General features: G+C 46.3%; 1 protein-coding gene across 14 annotated transcripts in view; it reads right to left on the bottom strand.

Annotated features, from left to right (window-relative positions):
- Nucleotides 1-15,796: 15,796 nt before the first annotated feature.
- Nucleotides 15,797-18,829, bottom strand: part of RAPGEF1 (Rap guanine nucleotide exchange factor 1) — a 137,237-nt gene continuing 134,204 nt past the window's right edge. For all 14 annotated transcript variants that reach the window (XM_070378799.1, XM_070378795.1, XM_070378797.1 and 11 more), the window contains 2 exons: nt 18,233-18,361; nt 15,797-18,068 (listed from right to left, as the gene is read on the bottom strand). In XM_070378799.1, the coding sequence (XP_070234900.1) occupies nt 17,918-18,068; nt 18,233-18,361 (280 nt within the window). In that variant the 3' untranslated portion in view covers nt 15,797-17,917. The remainder of the gene's footprint in view (nt 18,069-18,232; nt 18,362-18,829) is intronic.

The raw sequence follows: 18,829 nt of genomic DNA, 5'->3' as shown, positions 1-18,829 counted from the left end.
GGTGGCCTCCCAGAATCTGGAATACTGTCGAGGAGAAGACTGGTAGCTTTGAGTTGTGTGTGTTAAGGAAGAACTTACTTAAACCGTCGGATGATTTTTACTTATCAGATTGGAAAACGTTAGATTGATTCCGGAGCTGGTGAAACCTTGACCCTCTCATTTGTCGCTAGGGCGGTGTGCATTGCTACCCTCTTTGTAGAAAACGGACTATGGTATCTATTAGTGATATGTGTACTAGGTGTTAATGTGCATGTACGTGCAAAGACCAGAGTCTGGGAGCATGTGTTCCAAACTGCTGAGAGAGACTGCCTTTGGGGAGGGACTGGCACTTGTGCAACACACGGCTGAAGTGTAAAATGTGGGAGTATTCATGGGTTGTGCAATTAAAAAACAAGGAAAAAACGTGTGTGCCTTTTGACCCAGTCATTCCAGTTTTGGGATCCTCCAGGGTCGAAGAAGCCATCCGTTTGGACAGACGTTTGTCAGTGTTGTTACTGAAGGGCCCTGAAGGAGAGCTGGCTGGGGCAACTCTGGAATGAAAGCTCTGAGGACACTGGGCCGCGTCCTGATTTGGGGGATGTTAAAATACACGTCTGAGCATCGCAACGGGGTGGCGTTGAGGTGTTTGACTCGGAGAGTGGTAGAGAAAGGCCTTCCTGAGAAGGCTGAGTGTGGGTGCGGGCGTCCCCAGGTGGTTCCATCATTTTGCATTCCCACCAGCACCTGTTGGGGGTCCCAGGTGCTCCACAAACTCATCAGTCCCTGGTTTTTGTCAATTTTTTACATTTTAGGGCTTCTGATTGTTAAAACTACGGTGATATTTCAGTGTGGCTTTAATTTGCATTTTGCTGACTAATGGATGATATTGGGCTTTCTATCATGCTCATTAGCTATGATGATGATTTGATGATCTCTCTTAAAATTTTATTTATTTTTGGCTGCTCTGGGTCTTCGCTGCTCTTGAGGGGGTTTTCTCTAGTTGTGGCGAGCAGGGGCTCCTCCTCTGTGTTGCAGGGGCTTCTCACTGCGGTGGCGTCCCTGGTTGCGGGGCACAGGCTTTGGTAGTCGCAGCTTGTGGGCTCAGCTGTTGCAGTGCGTGGGGCTAGGTGCTCTGCGGCATGTGGGATCTTCCCAGATCAGGGATGGAGCCGTGTCTCCTGAGTTGGCAGGCGGATTCTTCCCCACTCCGCCACCAGGGAAGTCCTGGATCGCTTGTGCTTGTTCAAGTCTTGTGCCCGTTTTTGGGCTGGATTGTCTTTTTCTTATCAGTTCAGAGGAGTTCTTTGGTGCTTTCTAGGTATGAGCCCGGTGTGAGATTCAGGGATTGCAAATACCTTCTACTTTTGTAGCTTCCCTCTTTATTCCCTTAACAGTGTTGTCGGATGAAAAGAAGTTCTCAACTGTAATTATGCAGGTTTGTCTTTTCCTTTATGGATTGTGTTCTTTTGGCTTTAGAAAAATTTCCCTGCTCCTGGGCCATGATCAGATATTCTCTTTTGTTGTCTTCGAGATCTAGAAGCATTACTGGTCTCTTTTTATATCGTTTTCAGATTTCCACCCAGCTGGACTAGATCCTAGAGGTCCGTTTGTCTGTTTTGGTTACCACAGTCATACTTCATTTCTGAGACTTGATAGTAAGTCTTGCCATTGAGTGGGTCAGGTCCTGGCACCATCTTTGAGGGTCTGGATCATTTACAATCATTTGTATGCACAGTAAATTTTAGAATTAACAATTCACCTCCTAAAAGCACTGGGATGTTGGCTATGATCGCTGTAAGTCTATAGATTCATATGGGGACAACAGACATCTTCATAACACTGTTTTCCCAACAAACGTGGTGAATCTCATGTTTAACAGGTTGTTTAAACAGTTCCCTTGATTTCTTGTGTGTGTGTGTGTATATACAGAAAACCTGCACATCTTTTGTTAGTATCCATAGGGTATTTGATTTTTTGCTGCTATTATAAATGTGATCACTTTTTTGTTACTTGCTAGTGTACAAAAACGCAATTGATTCTTGGCTTTGAATCCAGCACCTCTTTCTAAATTCACTTATTCTGGTAACTTACCTGGAGATTCTGTTGGATTTTCAATTTGCATGGTCTCTTCTATGTATAGTATTATAATCTATATATATAATGAGTTTTTGGTTTTCCTTTCCAGTCCTTACTCTCCTTACACTGGCTGGGACCCCAAGTACAATGCCAGGTAGCAGAGCTGACAAGGGCAACCTTCTTTTTCCTTGTTTCAAAAGGAAGGCTTCCACATATCCTGTTATCAAGGAAGTACTCTTCTATTCCTGTTTTGCTAAGAGTTTGTGTGTTTGTGTTTAATTACACTTTTTAATCATGCACGGGGAAATTCTCTGTGGTCCTGTGGTTGGGACATGAGCCTCCATTGCAGGCAGGATCCCTGGTCAGGAACTAAGTTCCTGTGAGCCACTCAGCTTGGTGCAAAAAAAAACCACAAAACCCATGCACAGATACTGAATTTCATTACTTTTACACATCTGCTGAGGAGGTTATCTCACTTATTCTCTTAATATGGCAACTTCATGTTGATTTTCAAATGTTAAGGTAACTTTTCACTCCTGGAACAAGCCATCCTGATCATGACGTGTTATCCTTTTTAATACATGATGGATTGTTTCTGGATATTTGCTTTACGATTTCTGGTACCTGTGCTCATGAGTGAAGTTGATCTGTAATTCCATTCTTATCTGTGGCTTTGATAGCAGGGCTGTTACACGAGTTGGGGGCTTTCCTTTTGGAAGTGTTGTGTAACATCATCACTTCTTAGTGTTCTTGAGAGGGGCATGTAAAGCTCCTCTCCAGCGTCATAGATTTGTTCATTTCTCCACGGTGGCTCTCGCCTTAGACATTTTGAGGCTATGTAGTTAGATGCAGTGCAAAGAGGCATATATATTTAGAAATAGTTAAATCTTTCTGTTGCGTGTACCTTACAGCTTTCCAGGGATCACTTTAACTCCAGTAGTGTCTTTTGCCTTTTTTTTTTTTTAATATTAATATAGCTACACTAATTTTTGGGCAGCTGTATTTGAAAATAAAAGTATGGAAAAAGACATACTCTGCTTTCTGTCTGAACCTTTATATTTTAGGTAGATACATCTTGTTAACAGCACACAGATTTTTGTCTGACAGTCTGCCTCCCAACTAGAGAATGTAGTACATTTATTTATTGTAGTTAAAAAAAAATAAGGGTTTGAATCCACCATCTCACTGTTTGCTTTCTACTGGTCCCACCAGTGCTATTCTTCTGTCTCCTTCCTTCCTTGCCTTTTATTTATTTATTTTTCAGTTCAGTTCAGTTTCTCTCAGTTGTGTCTGACTCTTTGCAACCCCACAGACTGCAGCACACCACGCTCCTCTGTCCATCACCAACTCCCAGAGCTTGCTCAAACTCATGTCCATTGAGTTGGTGATGCCATCCAACCATCTCATCCTCTGTCGTCCCCTTCTCCACCTGCCTTCAGTCTTTCCCAGCATCAGGGTCTTTTCCAGTGAGTCAGTTCTTTGCATCAAGTGGCCTAAGTATTGGAGTTTCAGCTTTAGCATCAGTCCTTCCAATGAATATTCAGGACTGATTTCCTTTAGGATGGACTGGTTGGCTCTCCTTGCAGTCCAAGGGACTCTAAAGAGTCTTCTCCAACACCACAGTTCAAAAGCATCAATTCTCAAGAATTCTGCAACACAGCTCTCACATCCATACATGACTACTGGAAAAACCATAGCTTTGACTAGACAGACCTTTGTTGGAAAAGTAATGTCTCTGCATTTTAATATGCTGTCTAAGTTGGTCGTAACTTTTTTTCCAAGGATCAAGCGTCTTTTAATTTCATGGCTGCAGTCACCATCTGTAGTGATTTTGGAGCCCCAAAATAGTCTGTCACTGTTTCCACTGTTTCCCCATCGATTTACCATGAAGTGATGGGACCTGATGCCAGGATCTTGGTTTTCTGAATGTTGAGTTTTAAGCCAACTTTTTCACTCTCCTCTTTCACTTTCATCAAGAGGCTCTTTAGTTCTTCTTTGCTTTCTGCCATAAGGGTGGTGTCATCTGCATATCTGAGGTTATTGATATTTCTCCCAGAAATCTTGATTCCAGCTTGTGCTTCATCCAGTCCAGCATTTCTCATGATGTACTCTGCATATAAGTTAAATAAGCAGGGTGACAATATACAGCCTTGACGTACTCCTTTCCCAATTTGGAACTGGTCTGTTCCATGTCCAGTTCTAATTGTTGCTTCTTGACCTGCATACAGATTTCTCAGGAGGCAGTTCATGTGGTCAGGTATTCCCATCTCTTTCAGAATTTTCCACAGTTTGTTGTATTCCACACAGTCAAGGGCTTTTTGGCATAGTCAAAAAAACAGAAGTTTTTCTGGACTCTCTTGCTTTTTCGATGATCCAGCGGATGTTGGCAGTTTGATCTCTGGTTCCTCTGCCTTTTCTAAATCCAGCTTGAACATCTGGAAGTTCACAGTTCACGTATTGCTTAAGCCTGGCTTGGAGAATTTTGAGCATTACTTTGCTAGCGTGTGAGATGAGTGCAATTGTGTGGTAGTTTGAGCATTCTTTGGCATTGCCTTTTGTTGGGATTGGAATGAAAACTGACCTTTTCCAGTCCTGTGGCCACTGCTGAGTTTTCCAGATTTGCTGGCATATTGAGTGCAGCACTTTCACAGCATCATCTTTCAGGATTTGAAATAGCTCATCTGGAATTCCATCACCTCCACTAGCTTTGTTCGTAGTGATGCTTCTTAAGGCCCACTTGACTTCACATTCCAGGATGTCTGGCTCTAGGTGAGTGATCATACCATCGTGATTATCTGGGTCGTGAAGATCTTTTTTGTATAGTTCTTCTGTGTATTCTTGCCACCTCTTCTTAATATCTTCTGCTTCTGATAGGTCCATACCATTTTCTGTCCTTTATTGTGCCCATCTTTAAGTTGCCATCTGAAAAGTTTCCTTGGTGTCTCTAATTTTCTTAAAGAGATTTCTAGTCTTTCCCATTCTATTGTTTTCCTCTGTTTCTTTGCATTGATCACTAAGGAAGGCTTTATCTCTCCTTGCTATTCTTTGGAACTCTGCATTCAGATGGGTATATCTTTCCTTTTCTCCTTTGCCTTTTGCTTCTCTTCTTTTCATAGCTATTTGTAAGGCCTCCTCAGACAACCATTTTGCCTTTTTGCATTTCTTTTTCTTGGGGATGGTCTTGATCACTGCCTCCTGTACAATGTCATGAACCTCCATCCATAGTTCTTTAGGCACTCCTTTGAATCTATTTGTCACTTCCACTGTATAGTCATAAGGGATTTGATTTAGGTCATACCTGAATGGTCTAGTGGTTTTCCCTACTTTCTTCAATTTCAGTCTGAATTTGGCAATAAGGAGTTCATGATCTGAGCCACAGTCAGCTCCTGGTCTTGTTTTTGCTGACTGTATAGAGCTTCTCCATCTTTGGCTGCGAAGAATATAATCAATCTGATATCAGTGTTGACCATGTGGTTATGTCCATGTGTAGAGTCTTGTGTTGTTGAAGGGTGTTTGCTATGATCAGTGTGTTCTCTTGGCAAAACTCTATTAGCCTTTGCCCTGCTTCATTCTATGCTCCAAGGCCAAATTTACCCATTTCTCCAGGTATCTCTTGACTTCCTACTTTTGCATTCCAGTTCCCTATGATAAAAAGGACATCTTTTTTTGGGGGTTAGCTCTAGAAAGTCTTGTAAGTCTTCCTAGAACCATTCAACTTCAGCTTCTTCAGCATTTCTGGTTGGGGCACAGACTTGGATTACTGTGATATTGAATGGTTTGCCTTGGAAATGAACAGAGATCATTCTGTCATTTTTGAGAATGCTTCCAAGTACTGCATTTCAGACTCTCTTGTTGACTATGGTGGCTACTCCATTTATTCTAAGGGATTCTTGCCCACAGTAGTAAATATAATGGTCATCTGACTTAAATTCACCCATTCCTGTCTATTTTAGTTCATTGATTCCTAAAATGTCGATGTTCACTCTTGCCATCTCCTATTTGACCACTTCCAATTTACCTTGATTCATGGACCTAACTTTCCAGGTTCCTATGCAATATTGTTCTTTATAGATAGCATCAGGCTTTACTTCCATCACCAGTCACATCCACAATTGGGTGTTGTTTTGCTTTGGCTCCATCTCTTCATTCTTTCTGGAGTTATTTTTAAACATTATTTATAACTATTTATTTTTACACTTTATTTTAAACATCCTTTTTGGCCGTGCTGGTCTTGATCGCCGCGCAGGCTCTTCTCCAGCTGCAGTGAGCTGGGGCTCCTCTCTCGTCGCGTGTGTGTCCTTCTCACTGTGGTGTCTGCTCTTGCTGGGGAGCATGTGCCCCAGGGAGAGCGGGCTCAGTTGCTGTGGCTCCTGGGCTTTACTGCACAGGCTCAGTAGTTGTGGAACACAGGCTTTATGGCTCTGGCACATGGGATCTTCCTGGAGCAGGGATTGAACCCGTGTCTCCTGCATTGCAGGCAGATTCTTCACCACTGAGCCACCAGGAGTGCCCCCTTGCCTTCTTTTAAATCAAATTTTTTTTTTTCCTTAACTCCTTTTCATCCTCTCTGCTGGCTTGGTAGTAATGCGTTCTTTCCCTCTATAGTGGTTCCCTAGGGAGAACACACTTGCGTTCTTCCGAGAGCGTGGTACTTTTTCCCCTTTCTAAACAATTTAAGAGTCAACTCGAGAATCCTCTGCTTGTGTCTTCTTCCTGCGTCACACGCTGTTGATATGGATTTTATTTTCCATATCTGAAACCCCATGAGACATGCTTATTGTTTGATATAGTTCCTGCTCATTTAGGTTTACTACATGTTGACTTTTTTTTTGTGGCTCTATCCCTCTCTCCTGCATGTCTGATTTTCCATTTGGGATGATTTCTGTTCGGCCTGAAAACACTGTTCCATCTTGTCTTGATGTAGGTCTGCTGGCGATGAACTGGTTTTGTTCTTCTGACAGTATCTTGATTTTTTGCCTTCATCCTTGAAAGGGATTTAGAGTGAATACGGAAGTGTGACTGGTGATTTCTTTTCAGTACTGAAGATACACCATTGACTTTCATCCCCAGGCACTTCTGTTGGGGAGTCTCATTCACGGTACCTTTGATGGTAATGTGTTTTTTTTTTTCCCTCCCTTGTCTACCTAAAGATATTGTTTTCGTTTTTGTCTTTCAGAAGGTTAGGACCATGCCGTGCCTGGATGTGTACTCTCGCCCTCCCTGTCTGTGGGTCTAGTCAGCCTCGGGTCACGTACTGTGCGTCAGATTTGGGGTGCTGACCCCTGGGGGCAGAGGGCTGACTCTGGGACTGGAGTTTGGTATCCACAGCGGGTCTTGAATCCAGTCCCCTGTAGGTACTAAGGGACCACTGTATTTCTTTTTAATTATCCCACTTGGCATTCATAAGGTTTCTTGAATTTAGGGCTTGATGTTTTCCAGTCAAGACCAATCAGAAGGCACAAACTATGGAGTAATTTGAACAGAGAAAGATTTTAATGGAAAGAATTACTAACTGTAAAGGGAATGCTAAAGTTCCCCTGGGGTGAAGATGAATACCCCAGGAAAGCGGGTAGGCCCTCAGGTAGGCGCTTAGGAGGGCCACGAACCCAGAGCCAGTATTCAGAGCTCGTCGTTGGAGAAGCTGTGGTCGCAGCCCTCTGCGGGGCGGAGAAACACCGGCTCATGCCGGCCAGAGCTGGTTCAGTGCTGAGGCTGAGGGTGGGCACAGAGAGTGGCACCTGGCCTGGGGACCACAGCGAGGTAACCAGGTCGGGACCGCAGGCTTGCCGAGAGACGGCCAGGTTCGGGAGGGTATGGCCGGGGAAGAAGGTGCTGGACGTCTGCAGCCACGTGCCTCTGGTTTCCATGAGGTTACAGAAGAAGGAAGTGGTCTCCACTCCAGGGGCCACCACCACCACAGTCTCCCTGCAGTGACAAAACCCTGTGCTTCTCTGCACATGAGAAGCGCTCACGGCCGCGCCGCAAGCGTGAGGAACAAGACATTGACCACCGGCACAATCAATTTTGGAAAACTTTTTAAAAAACAGCATTATTGAGGTATGATCTGCATGTCCTTTGGAGTGTAACGGCGCGTGCAGGACGTTTGCAGAGCTGTGTAAGCGCTGCCGCTCAGCAGTTTTCAGACAGTCCCATCACGCCGACAGGCCCGTCGTCTGCTGCGGCCCACGCCCACTCCCAGGCGCTGCGCCGCCCTGTCTCAGGTTTGCTGTTTGTGCACATTTCGTTTAAACAGAAGCAGGAAGTGTTTTTGAGGCTCATGTGTGTTGCGGGTCAGTTCATTCCTTTTTTTTTTTTTGAATCGCTGAATGGCGTCCCATTGTACAGAAGCACACTGGCTTGTCCTTTCACCAGCCGATGGCCGTGTGCATCCCTTGCACTTTGGGGCTGCTGTGAACCACACTGCTGTGAACATCGCTTCCACTCTGCGGCTTTTCCTTTTGCTGCTGGTACTGCAGTTACACAGACGACCTCTCACCCCCACGTCTCTTCCCATCTTGGCTTTTGTCCTTGTGTCTCTTCACGCTTCATCCGGCCCGTAGCCCCTGAACTACCTCCGGCTCACTAATGCTGTCCAACGTGTTCACTGAGTTCCTTGCATCAGCTGATGTGGAGTTTTTTGGTTTTAGAATTTCCATGTGTCCTCTGTTTGTTTTCCAACTAGTTGCCTCCACTCTCGATTCTGGCCTACACCAAGATCAGAGCAAGCATCGTGCTTTCGCGTCTGTGCCTGCTAACTGTGGAATCCCTGCCTCTGCAGGTCTGACTCTGTCCGTTGCTTCTGGCCTGGATCTGTCCGTGTCTCTTGCCCTGTGTTCCTGGTTATTGTTCTATCAGTTCAGTGTAGTCGCTCAGTCGTGTCCGACTCTTTGTGACCCCACGGACTGCACCACGCCAGGCCTCCCTGTGCATCACCGACTCCAGAGCCTGCTCATTCACTGCTGTATATGACACGGGAAATACCTGGAGGCCGAGGATGGCGCCTGCTGCCTCCAGTGAGGCTCTGCATTTACCCCGGCAGGTGTGCAGGTGCTGGCATTCCACTTCCAGGGACCGAGATGGTCTGAAGCCGGCTTGGCCCCGCGAGGGCTGGGTACTCATCGTCGTGGTCATGCTTTTATGCCTGGAAGGCTCCCTTGAGGGCTCTCAAAGTATAGTCAGTTCTGGACTGTCTTCTGTTGTTTTACATCTTCCTCTTGTCAGAAGTGCTGCTGAGCCTCTTAGACACCTCTTCTGGAATTGGCAGGAATGTGACCCGAGTGTCGGCATCATGGATTTCTGCCCAGTAATTCTTCCTTCTCTTGCTAGCTCTCAGATGGATTCAGGCCTGGATTTAAAAATACTTGGTTCAGCTTTCTTAGCAGGGGAGCTGGTCTGAATTACCTAGCATGCCATTCCCAGAAGTGGAAATTCCTTCTTAAATATTTTTAGAATAAGCTTGTCAAGAACCACATAAAATTCTGGCAACTATTAAACTCTTTATTGTTTTTAAAAATAATTTGTCTCCTTACTTTTGGCTGTCCTGGGTTTCACTGCCGCATGGGCTTTTTTCTCTAGTTGCAGCGGGCGGGGCTACTCTCTAGTTTTAGTCCACGGGCTTCTCACTGCGGTGGCTTCTCTTGCTGTGGAATCATCCAGGACCAGGGACCGAACCCATGTCTCCTGCATTGGCAGGTGGATTCCTTACCAGTGAGCCACGAGGGAGGCCCCAACTATTAAGGTCTTCATTATTTTTGTTTTTAAATCTTATTTTTTCATTTTATAAAATACATAATTTTACTGAAGCCTAGTTGACATATAGCATTAGTTCCAGGTGTACAGTGTGATGCTTGATATTTGTATATATTGTAAAATGATCCAGTTAACAGGTATCACCACACAGGTAAACTTGTTTTTTCTTGTGATGACAACTTTTAAGATCTACCCTATTGGCAACTTTCAAATATGCAATATGGTATTGCTAACCAGTCACCAGGCTGTGCAGGACACCCCCATGACTTACGATGTAACTGCGGATCTACTACCTTCTGACCCTCTTCGCCCACTTCCCTCACCCCTGCCTCCAGCCACCACCAGTCTGTTCTACCTGTGAACTAGGTTGGTTTTGTAGTTTTTTTCCAAATCCTCACCTATAAGTGAGGTCCTATGATAACTGTCTTTCTTTGGCTTATTTCACTTAGCATAATGCCCTCAAGATCATCTATGTTGTTGCAGATGGCTAAATTGTTAAACATTTCTTTCTTTTCGGCTGCAGTGGGTGTTCACTGCTGCACACAGGCCTCTCTAGTTGTAGCAAGTGGGGGCTACTCTTTGTTGCCGTGTGGTGCTTTTCAGCACGGTGGCTTTCCTGTTGCAGAGCACGGGCGTGTGGGCTTCCATAGCTGTGGCTCACAGGCTCAGCTGCCTGTGGCATCTGGAGTCTTCCTAGACCAAGGATCAAACCTGTGTCCCCTGCATTGGCAGACAGATTCTCAACCACTGGACCACCAGGGGATTCTAAAATCTCATTTTTTATGGCCGAATAATATTCCCCCGTGTGTATATACACCACATCTTCTTTATCCATTCATCCATTGGCAGACACTTAGGTTGCTTCCCTGTCTTGACTGTGGTAAATAATGCTGCAGTGAACATTGAGGGTGCTTACAGGTGTTTTTTCTTTAACAGATAAAGGTTTATCCATTCTCATAACTCCTGCACCCACATACAGCTTTTGGAGTTTGTTTTTGTTTGCTTTGGATAAATACCGAGAAGTAGAATTGCTGGCTCATACAGCAGTTCTGTCTTTACTTTTTTCAGGAGTCTCCATGCTGTGTGTCTTCCACAGTAGTCGCACCAGTTTACATTCCCACCAACAGTGGCTTTGTTATGGTGGTTCCGTTGCTAAGTCGTGTCTGGCTCTGTGATCCCGTGGACTGCAGCACTCCAAGCTTCCCTGTCCTTCATTGTCTCCTGGAGTTTGCTCAGATTCGTGTCCCTTGAGTTGGTGATGCCCTCCAACCATCTCATCCTCTGTGTCCCCCTTCTCCTCCTGCCTTCAATCTTTTCCCAGCATCAGGATCTTCCCCAGTGATGGATTTCCTTTTCCCCACCTCCTCACTGATGCTTGCTTTTTCTTTTCATTTTGATGATAGCCATTCTAATAGGTGTGGGGTGGTATCTCATTGTGGTTTTGACTTGTATTTCCCTGCTGGTGAGTGGTGTATCTTTTCAGGTATTTGTTGGCCATCTGTATGTCTTCATTAGAAAAATGTTCAGGTCTTCTGTCCATTTTTTAAAAGTATTTTTTGCTGTTGAGTTGTATGAGTTCTTTCATATATTGTGGATATCAACCCCTCTTAGATATATGACTTGTAGGTATTTTCTCCCATTCAACAGGTTACCAATTGGTTTTGTTGATGGTTGCTAGTGTAGAAAGAGTAATTTGATGTAGTCCCCCAACTTGTACGTTTTTGCTTTTGTTTTCTTTGCTTTTGGATTCAGATTTACAAAATCATTGTCATGTGATGTCAAGAGGCTTACTGCCAATGTTTTCTTTTGGGAATTCTGCAGTTTCAGGTCTTACATTCTTTAACCCGTTTTGAGTTAGTTTTTGGGTATGGTGTAACAGGTTTCCCAGCACCACTGGTTGAAGAGACTGTCCTTTCCTTATTGTGTGTTTTGGCTCCTTTGTCGTAAATTGACAGTATATATGCTGGTCTGCTTCTGGGCTCTCTTCTGGTGATCTGTGTGTCTGTTTTTATGTCAGTTCCATACTGTTTTGATTACCATAGCTTTGTAATATAGTTTGAAGTTGGAGCGCATGATGCCTCCAGCTTTTTTCTTTCTCAAGGTTGCTTTGGCTGTTCAAGGTCTTTTATGATTCCACACAGACCTTAGGATTATTTCTCCTATTTCTATGAAAAATGCCATTGGAATTTTGATAGGAATTGCATTGAATCCGTACATTGGTTTGGGCAGTATGGATATTTTAACATTAATTCTTCTAATCCATGGGCACAGATTTTCTTTCCATTTATTTGTCTTCTTTGATTTCTTTCACTAATATCTTAGAGGTTTCAGTGTACAGGTCTTTCACCTCCTTGGTTAAATTTATCCCTAGATACTTTGTGTGTGTGTGTGTGTTTTTTTTTTTTTGATGCAGTCATGAATCATATTGTACATGAGATTGTTTTCTTAATTTCTTTCTGATAATTCACTATCAGTCTATAGAAACAATACATTGATTTTGCATTCTGTAACTTTACTGAATTTATTAGTACTGAATTCATTTATTAGTTCTAACAGTTTTTTGGTTGAGTTGGAGGTTGTCCATATATAATATCATTCATCTGCAAATAGTTTTCTATCTTCCTTTTCAGTTTGAACGCCTTTTTTTCTTGCCTAATTGCTCTGGCTGGAACTTCTAATACTTATGTTGAATAAACATGGTGAGAGTGGGCATCTTTGTCCTGATCTTTTCTCTGGCTGTGCTGCACGACTTGAAGGATCTTAGTTCTCTCACTAGGGACTGAACCGCCACCTTGGCAGTGAAAGCGCTGAGTCCTAACCACTGGATCTCCAGAGAATCTGCTTTCGTGTATGTGAGCGTGTGTCTTGTCCTGACCTTTTGTCTTTTCGCCACTGTGATGTTAGCTATGGGCCTGTCACATGTGACATTTATGTTGAGGTATGTTCCCTCTATACTGTGTACCTTTTGTTGAGAGATTTAATCATAAATGATGTTGAATTTTGTCAAATACTTTTTCAATATCTGCTGAGATGGTCTTTTGGGTTTTATCCTTCATTTCGTTAATCTGGTGAATCATTGATTTACAGATGTTGAACCACCCTTGTGTCTCTGGAATAAATCCAACTTGATAATGATGTATGATCCTCTTCCTACATTGTTGAATTTTGTTTCTAATTTTTTTTTTTTTAAGGATTTTTGCATTTATGTTCCTTAGGGATATTGGCCTGTAATTTTCTTGTGGCAGTCTCATCTGGTTTTCATATCAAGGTAATTGCTGGCTTTGTTTAAAAACAAACAAACAATTTGGATGTGTTTCTTCCTCTAGTTTTTGGAGAAGTTTGAGAATTCATATTATTATTTCTTCTTTGAATGTTTGGTAGAATTCATCAATGAGGCCACCTGGCCTCAGGCTTTCATTGAAAAGTTATTGATTGTTGATTCAATTTCTTTACTAGTAATCAGTTCAGATTTTCTTAGATTCAGCGTTGATAGGTTGTATGTGTCTAGGAATTTGTCTTCTAGGTGTCACATTTGTTAATTTGTTGGCATGTAATTGTTCACAGCAGTCTCTTTTGAGCCTTTGTACTTCTGTGGTATCAGCTGTAACAGCTCCTCTTTCATTTGGTTTTGTGTCCTCCGTTTTTTTCTTGGTGAGTTTAGCTAAAGGTTTATCCATTTTATCTTTTCAAAGAGCCAGTTCTTAGTTTTATTAATCTTTTCCATTGTCCTTTTGTGTGCGTGCTAGGTTGGCTTCAACTAAAGTGTCCAACTCTTTGTGACCCTATGGACCATATCCCACCAGGCTCTGTCTGTCCATGGGATTTTCCTGGCAAGAACAGTGGAGTGGGTTGCCATGCCCTCTCCAGGGGATCTTCCTGACCCAGGGATCAAACCAGCGTCTCTTGCATCTCCTGCATTGGCAGGCAAGCATTAGTGCCACATTAATTTGTTATTTCCACTCTGATCTTTATTTCCTTCCTTCTACTAACTTTAGGTTTCATTCGTTCTAATTCCTTGAAATTTAGTGTTTGAGCTTTTTGTTTCTTGATTTAGGTGTTTATTATTGCGGATTTTCCTTTTAAAACTGCTCTTGCTGCATCCTGTAAATTTTGATATGTTGTATTTTCATTCTCCTCAATGTTGTTTTTTACTCTGACCTCATAGTTGTTCAGCAGTATACTATTTAATTTCCAAATATTTTTGGATTTTCCCATTTTCTTGTAATCTTTAGTTTCATACCCTTGCAACTGGCAAAAATGCTTGATATGATTTCCATCTTCATTCATTTAAAAAGACTGTGGCCTAACGTGTTATTTATTCTGGAGAATGTCCCGTGTGCCCTTAGAACAGTGTGTTCTGTTTTTGGGTGGAATGCTCTGTATGGATCTCTAAGTCCATCTGATCGAATATGTTTAAGGTTGGTGTTTTTCCTCATTGACTTTGGATGGTCTACCCACTGATGTAAGTGTGGGTTATTAAAGTTCCCTACTGTTATTGTTAAGTCTCTCTTTAGGGCTATTAACATTTACTTTGTATATTTAGGTGTTATTTGGGTGAGTAAATACTTACAAATCTCTTTTCCCTATAAGGTCTTGCACATCTTTTATTGGGTTTATTCCTAGTATTTTAAGAAGTGTGATGTTAGTATAAATTGTATATTTTTAGGATGTTTTCTAGTGCGTGTGTGCATGCTCAGTTGCTGCAGTGGTGTCTGACTGCGACCTTATGCACTGTTGCCCACCAGGCTCCTTAGACCATGCGGTTCACTATAGATAGGGACATGTTTAGTTTTTTGACTGTAGTTAACTGCCTTGATTTTCTTAAGTAATCTCTTAAATTAGCTAGGATATGCGGTATAACAATGAAAGACAAAGTGATGGTGGGGTCCTTACCTTGGTCTATTTTAAAGGAACTTGTTTGAATATTTCATTATTAAGTATAATGTTTGCTTAGGGTTTTCGAAAGTAACCTTTATCAGACTAAGGAAGTTTCTGATTTCTACTTAAGTAAAAATTATGAGTGGGTGTTTTTTTTTTTTAAACAGGTCTTTCTGAGTACTAAAGTGATCATGTGATGTTCCTTCAATCTGTTAATGTATTTATTCAGGAGACGCTAGGCCATGTTGTGAAAATTTATAAACCCTAAAATCTCAGCAGCTTAATGATTAGCACAAGTTCATTTTTCGATTCATGTAAAGCCCGGTATGGAACAGTGGAAATGGCTCCTGACTGGGCTGCCTCCAGTCAGGCTCCTGCCATCTCCACACTGGGAATCTTTAGGTATGCCATGGTTGACAAAGTACACGTGGAGATGGCATGCCTGGTCCTACATCCCCAGAAGGAAAGGTGTCCCAGGTGGGACTGTCCGATAAGGGGTCAAGTACATTGACCGATTTCCGATCACTCCGTCCTTGCATCTGAGATGAGCCCAACGGGGAGTACTGATTCGCGCATCCTGTGGTGTGGGTTGCTTCTGCATCAGCAACTTCACCTGCAGCTTTCCAGCCCTCGTCTGGTTTGATGTCCAGGTGGTGGTCCACTCATACCAGGCTGCTTCCCCGTCTTCTGTTCTCAAGGGTGTTTGCTTAAGATCGAAGCTACCTGTTCAGTATAAATTACCTGTTAAGCCTGCCTGGACCTGATGTTTGTTAGTGGATTTCCAACTCAACTTAATTTCTTTACTGTCACGCACCTCTCTGTAGTGCTTCTCTGGGTTGTAGTGTTTTACTTGTATGATTTTCACATCGAGAGGCTCTATGAGGTAAAGCTGACTGCAGAGTGCTTGGTATGTAATACAGGCTAAGGAGTAACAGATACTGTTCCAGGTGTAGCTTGCTGAGCATTCACAGACTTTGTAAGGTAGAGCTGTCCTTGCTGCCACTTCCAGGTGGAGAAACTGCAAATGCTGAGAAGGGATCACAGCGACGGGGACAGAAGGCCCCTCACCCCTCCTGCCCTCAGGGTGATCAAAGAAAGGAGACAGCTCAGATGGTCGCTTTGACACGCGGCATGCGGTGCACACACAGGCGGCCGCGGCTTTCATCTGTGTTTATTTTCCTTTCATATAAAAGTTACAGGTTTGAAATGTCTGCGGGAAGATGCCACGATCAGCCGGTTAGTCTAGTTGGGGATATATTACAAAGTAATAACACTGGGAGGTGGTGGGGGGAGGCGCTGCTCAGAATCGGGGTTTAATTCGGACCTGGCACATGCCTGCCTTTGCCTTGACCCACTCACACCCGCAGGTGTGAAGGGACCCCCATAGGGGACCGAATCCTCCCGAGGGTGTCTTTGTCACACAGGCTGGCTCGTACACCTGACTTGGCCCCTAAGCCAGACAAACCACACAGCCAGGCTGGCAGCGCCTAGAGCCAGGGATGGGTCTCCAGGAGGTGGATGTGGGGAACCCTGAGCCCAATAAGTTAAAACACACACCACACCTGCTGTCCTCACGCAGGGGGGGGTCACCTGGCCCACCTGCACGGCGTGCCCGGTCTGCTCTGAAGTGAGGGGTGGCAAAGCCCCCCTGCACCCCAGGTCACGGCTGTGGGAACCACAGTCCACATGGTCCTGGGTCCTGAGCCACGGAGGCCCGGCTCCGCACACGCGGCAGCATCAGCAGAGCCGGCCAGGCCGGGAGGGAGGCTGAAATGAGAGGACTCAAAAAAGCGGGAACAAACTAAAACCCAACCCCACACACAGTACTGTTCATAAACAGCGACTCTACACACACATTCCTTAAATAATAAAGTGACGCGTTCCGCCCAAGGATCACTGCTGAGGGGTCGTAGCTGACATTTCAGACTCCTCCCCTCTGTGTACAGGACAGACACTTCTCAGTAAAAACTGTTTAGAAGCCCATGAAGGACTCAGAGTGACAGGGCTGTTTCTTTAAATAGTCAACAGAGATTGCTTCCACTCTTTTCGTTCTGTTGAAACTGGGCTAAGCCTGGATCGAGCCTGCTGTTTGCCTGCCCGAGTCCCAAACCCAGGAACAGTGGGCACTCAGTGATGTGAAACTAATCAGGAGGGGGTGGCCTGCCCGCACGCCTAGGCCTGGCTGGCATGGAGTCCGGTGGGCACCTCTGTGTGCGGAGCCCCCACTGACCTTGCCTCGGATTGTCAGCCTCAGCAGCGAGAATGGCTTAGGGGAAAGCGCACCTGCCCCTGAAGACGCCATGCCTGGCGGGCGGGTCTCTGCAGCTGGGACCCTGTCCTCCCATGGGAGAGCCGGCAGAAAGAGCCTCCCACGCGGCAGAAAGGGCTGGAAAGCAGCCCGTCTGGCCCCAGCAGGCTGGGGACAAGGCGGGAGGGGAGCCCACAGGAGCTGGAGTTTAAGGCACATGGCAAGCGACAGAGGCGGGGCCACTGGCCCACCCTCCCCTCTCTGAAGGGACTCACCAAGAGCGCCGGCCCCGCTTAGCTGGAGTGATCCTTGGGGGGGGTCACGGCCTGCCTGCCCAGCTCCCACAGTGCCCGGGTTGGGGGGTGAGGGCGGGGGGAGACGAAGGGGCGAAACAGGACCGACACGGCTGCTGCTCAGGCTTGGCGAGGGCAGGCCGGTACCGTGAGCGGAGCCCCAGCTCCGGGCTGCTAAGGGGCCCCCTGTCGTACCTTTCCAGGCCAGGTGAGCAATGCCCCCCTCCTCCGCTGAAAAAGCAGCGCGTGGGAAGTGAGAGGAGTCTGCCCGGTCTCCCCGCCCACCTGCAGGTCCCGTCATCCATGGTCACCGGGCGGGCAGCCCCGGCCCGCAGGCCCCTGCCCCTGTGTCACAACAGCAGACTCAGACAGCGCCCCTGTCTCTCAGTCTGCTGACCACGTGCTCTGCGGCTCCCGGGCTCGGGGAGGGGACACAGGCAGAGCGGAAGACGGTGCGAAAGAAGAACCCCAACCAAACCCACACCGCCGGGTCACGGCTCGGCTGTGAGAGCTGCCTGTGGCTCCGCCATGGCTGGGGGTCTGCTCCTGTGCAGGACGGAGCCGGCCACGGGCTGCGGATGCCTGCCTGGCACGGCAGGGGCCTGCCCGGGCCACCGCCACCGCACAGGTCCAAAGTCCCTTCAGCCTCTGCGCGGCCTCTCTTGGGCGTTCTCCTCACCCGCGGCAGCCGCCCCTAGGTCTTCTCTTCTCTATCTGTCTTCCTCCTCGTTATGTTCCTGGGTTTGATTTTCAGAGAGAGTTCCCATAGGGCCTCCTCGGCCAGGTGGTCACTGAAGTCGTTGAAGAAGTTAATGATGTCGTCATTTCTCCGGATGTCGTAGTGCCTGGGGGAGGAGGGGGCGGCCATGAGGGCCACCAGCCCTGGGACCCCCACCGCCCAAGCGAACGCAGGGGGCGGGTGTGCCCCCGCTGGCCCTCAGAGCTAGGGGCTCCCCTCTGCTCGGGCCCCAGGGAGACCCCGCCAGCCCCCCAGGACGGCCACACTCACGCCTGCTGGAAGCACCGCATGCTGTCCAGGATGTTGAACTGCTGCCAGCGTTTGGAGAAGTTCACCTTCCCGTCAATATAGTCTGGGTTCCCCAGGTGGACGAAGGTGAGGTCCTGCAGGATGAGCCCCCTGGGAGACAGACAAGCTGGTGAGCACCCTGGGGGCGGCTCAGAAGGCAGCAGGTTTACGGGCCGGCGCCCCATGAGCGTGTCTGGGTGCTTGTGCTGCTTCTGGCGGGAACTCCTGACTCAGGTTCTGGGGCTCCGGAAAGGCGGGCTCAGGCCTGCCTGCTATGTAGGGAGCCCCGCAATCCTTGTGCTGGCCTGGCAGAGCCACAGTCCACCACGTACAAGCAACAGGGACAGGAGAACAGAACCCCAAACTCGGTGGTGGTGGGGGTCAATCCCTTGGGTTATCGGGTGCAGTCACATGCTTTCACAGAGGGCATGAAGCCACCTGACGAGGGGCGGGGCGGTTCCCCCAGCCGGGAAGGCGCAGTCCGCAGCTGCCCACGGAGCCGGGGTGGGACGGAGGCAAGGAGGGGGCTGTGAGCTATAAAAGCCGTGTTTCTGAGGGTGCAGGCCTGAGGGACGTGCC

Source organism: Bos mutus, chromosome 11, assembly GCF_027580195.1.
Source record: "Bos mutus isolate GX-2022 chromosome 11, NWIPB_WYAK_1.1, whole genome shotgun sequence".
Lineage (NCBI taxonomy): Eukaryota > Metazoa > Chordata > Mammalia > Artiodactyla > Bovidae > Bos > Bos mutus.
Note: the sequence above shows the minus strand (reverse complement) of the source record. Positions and strands in the feature narration are given on the sequence as shown.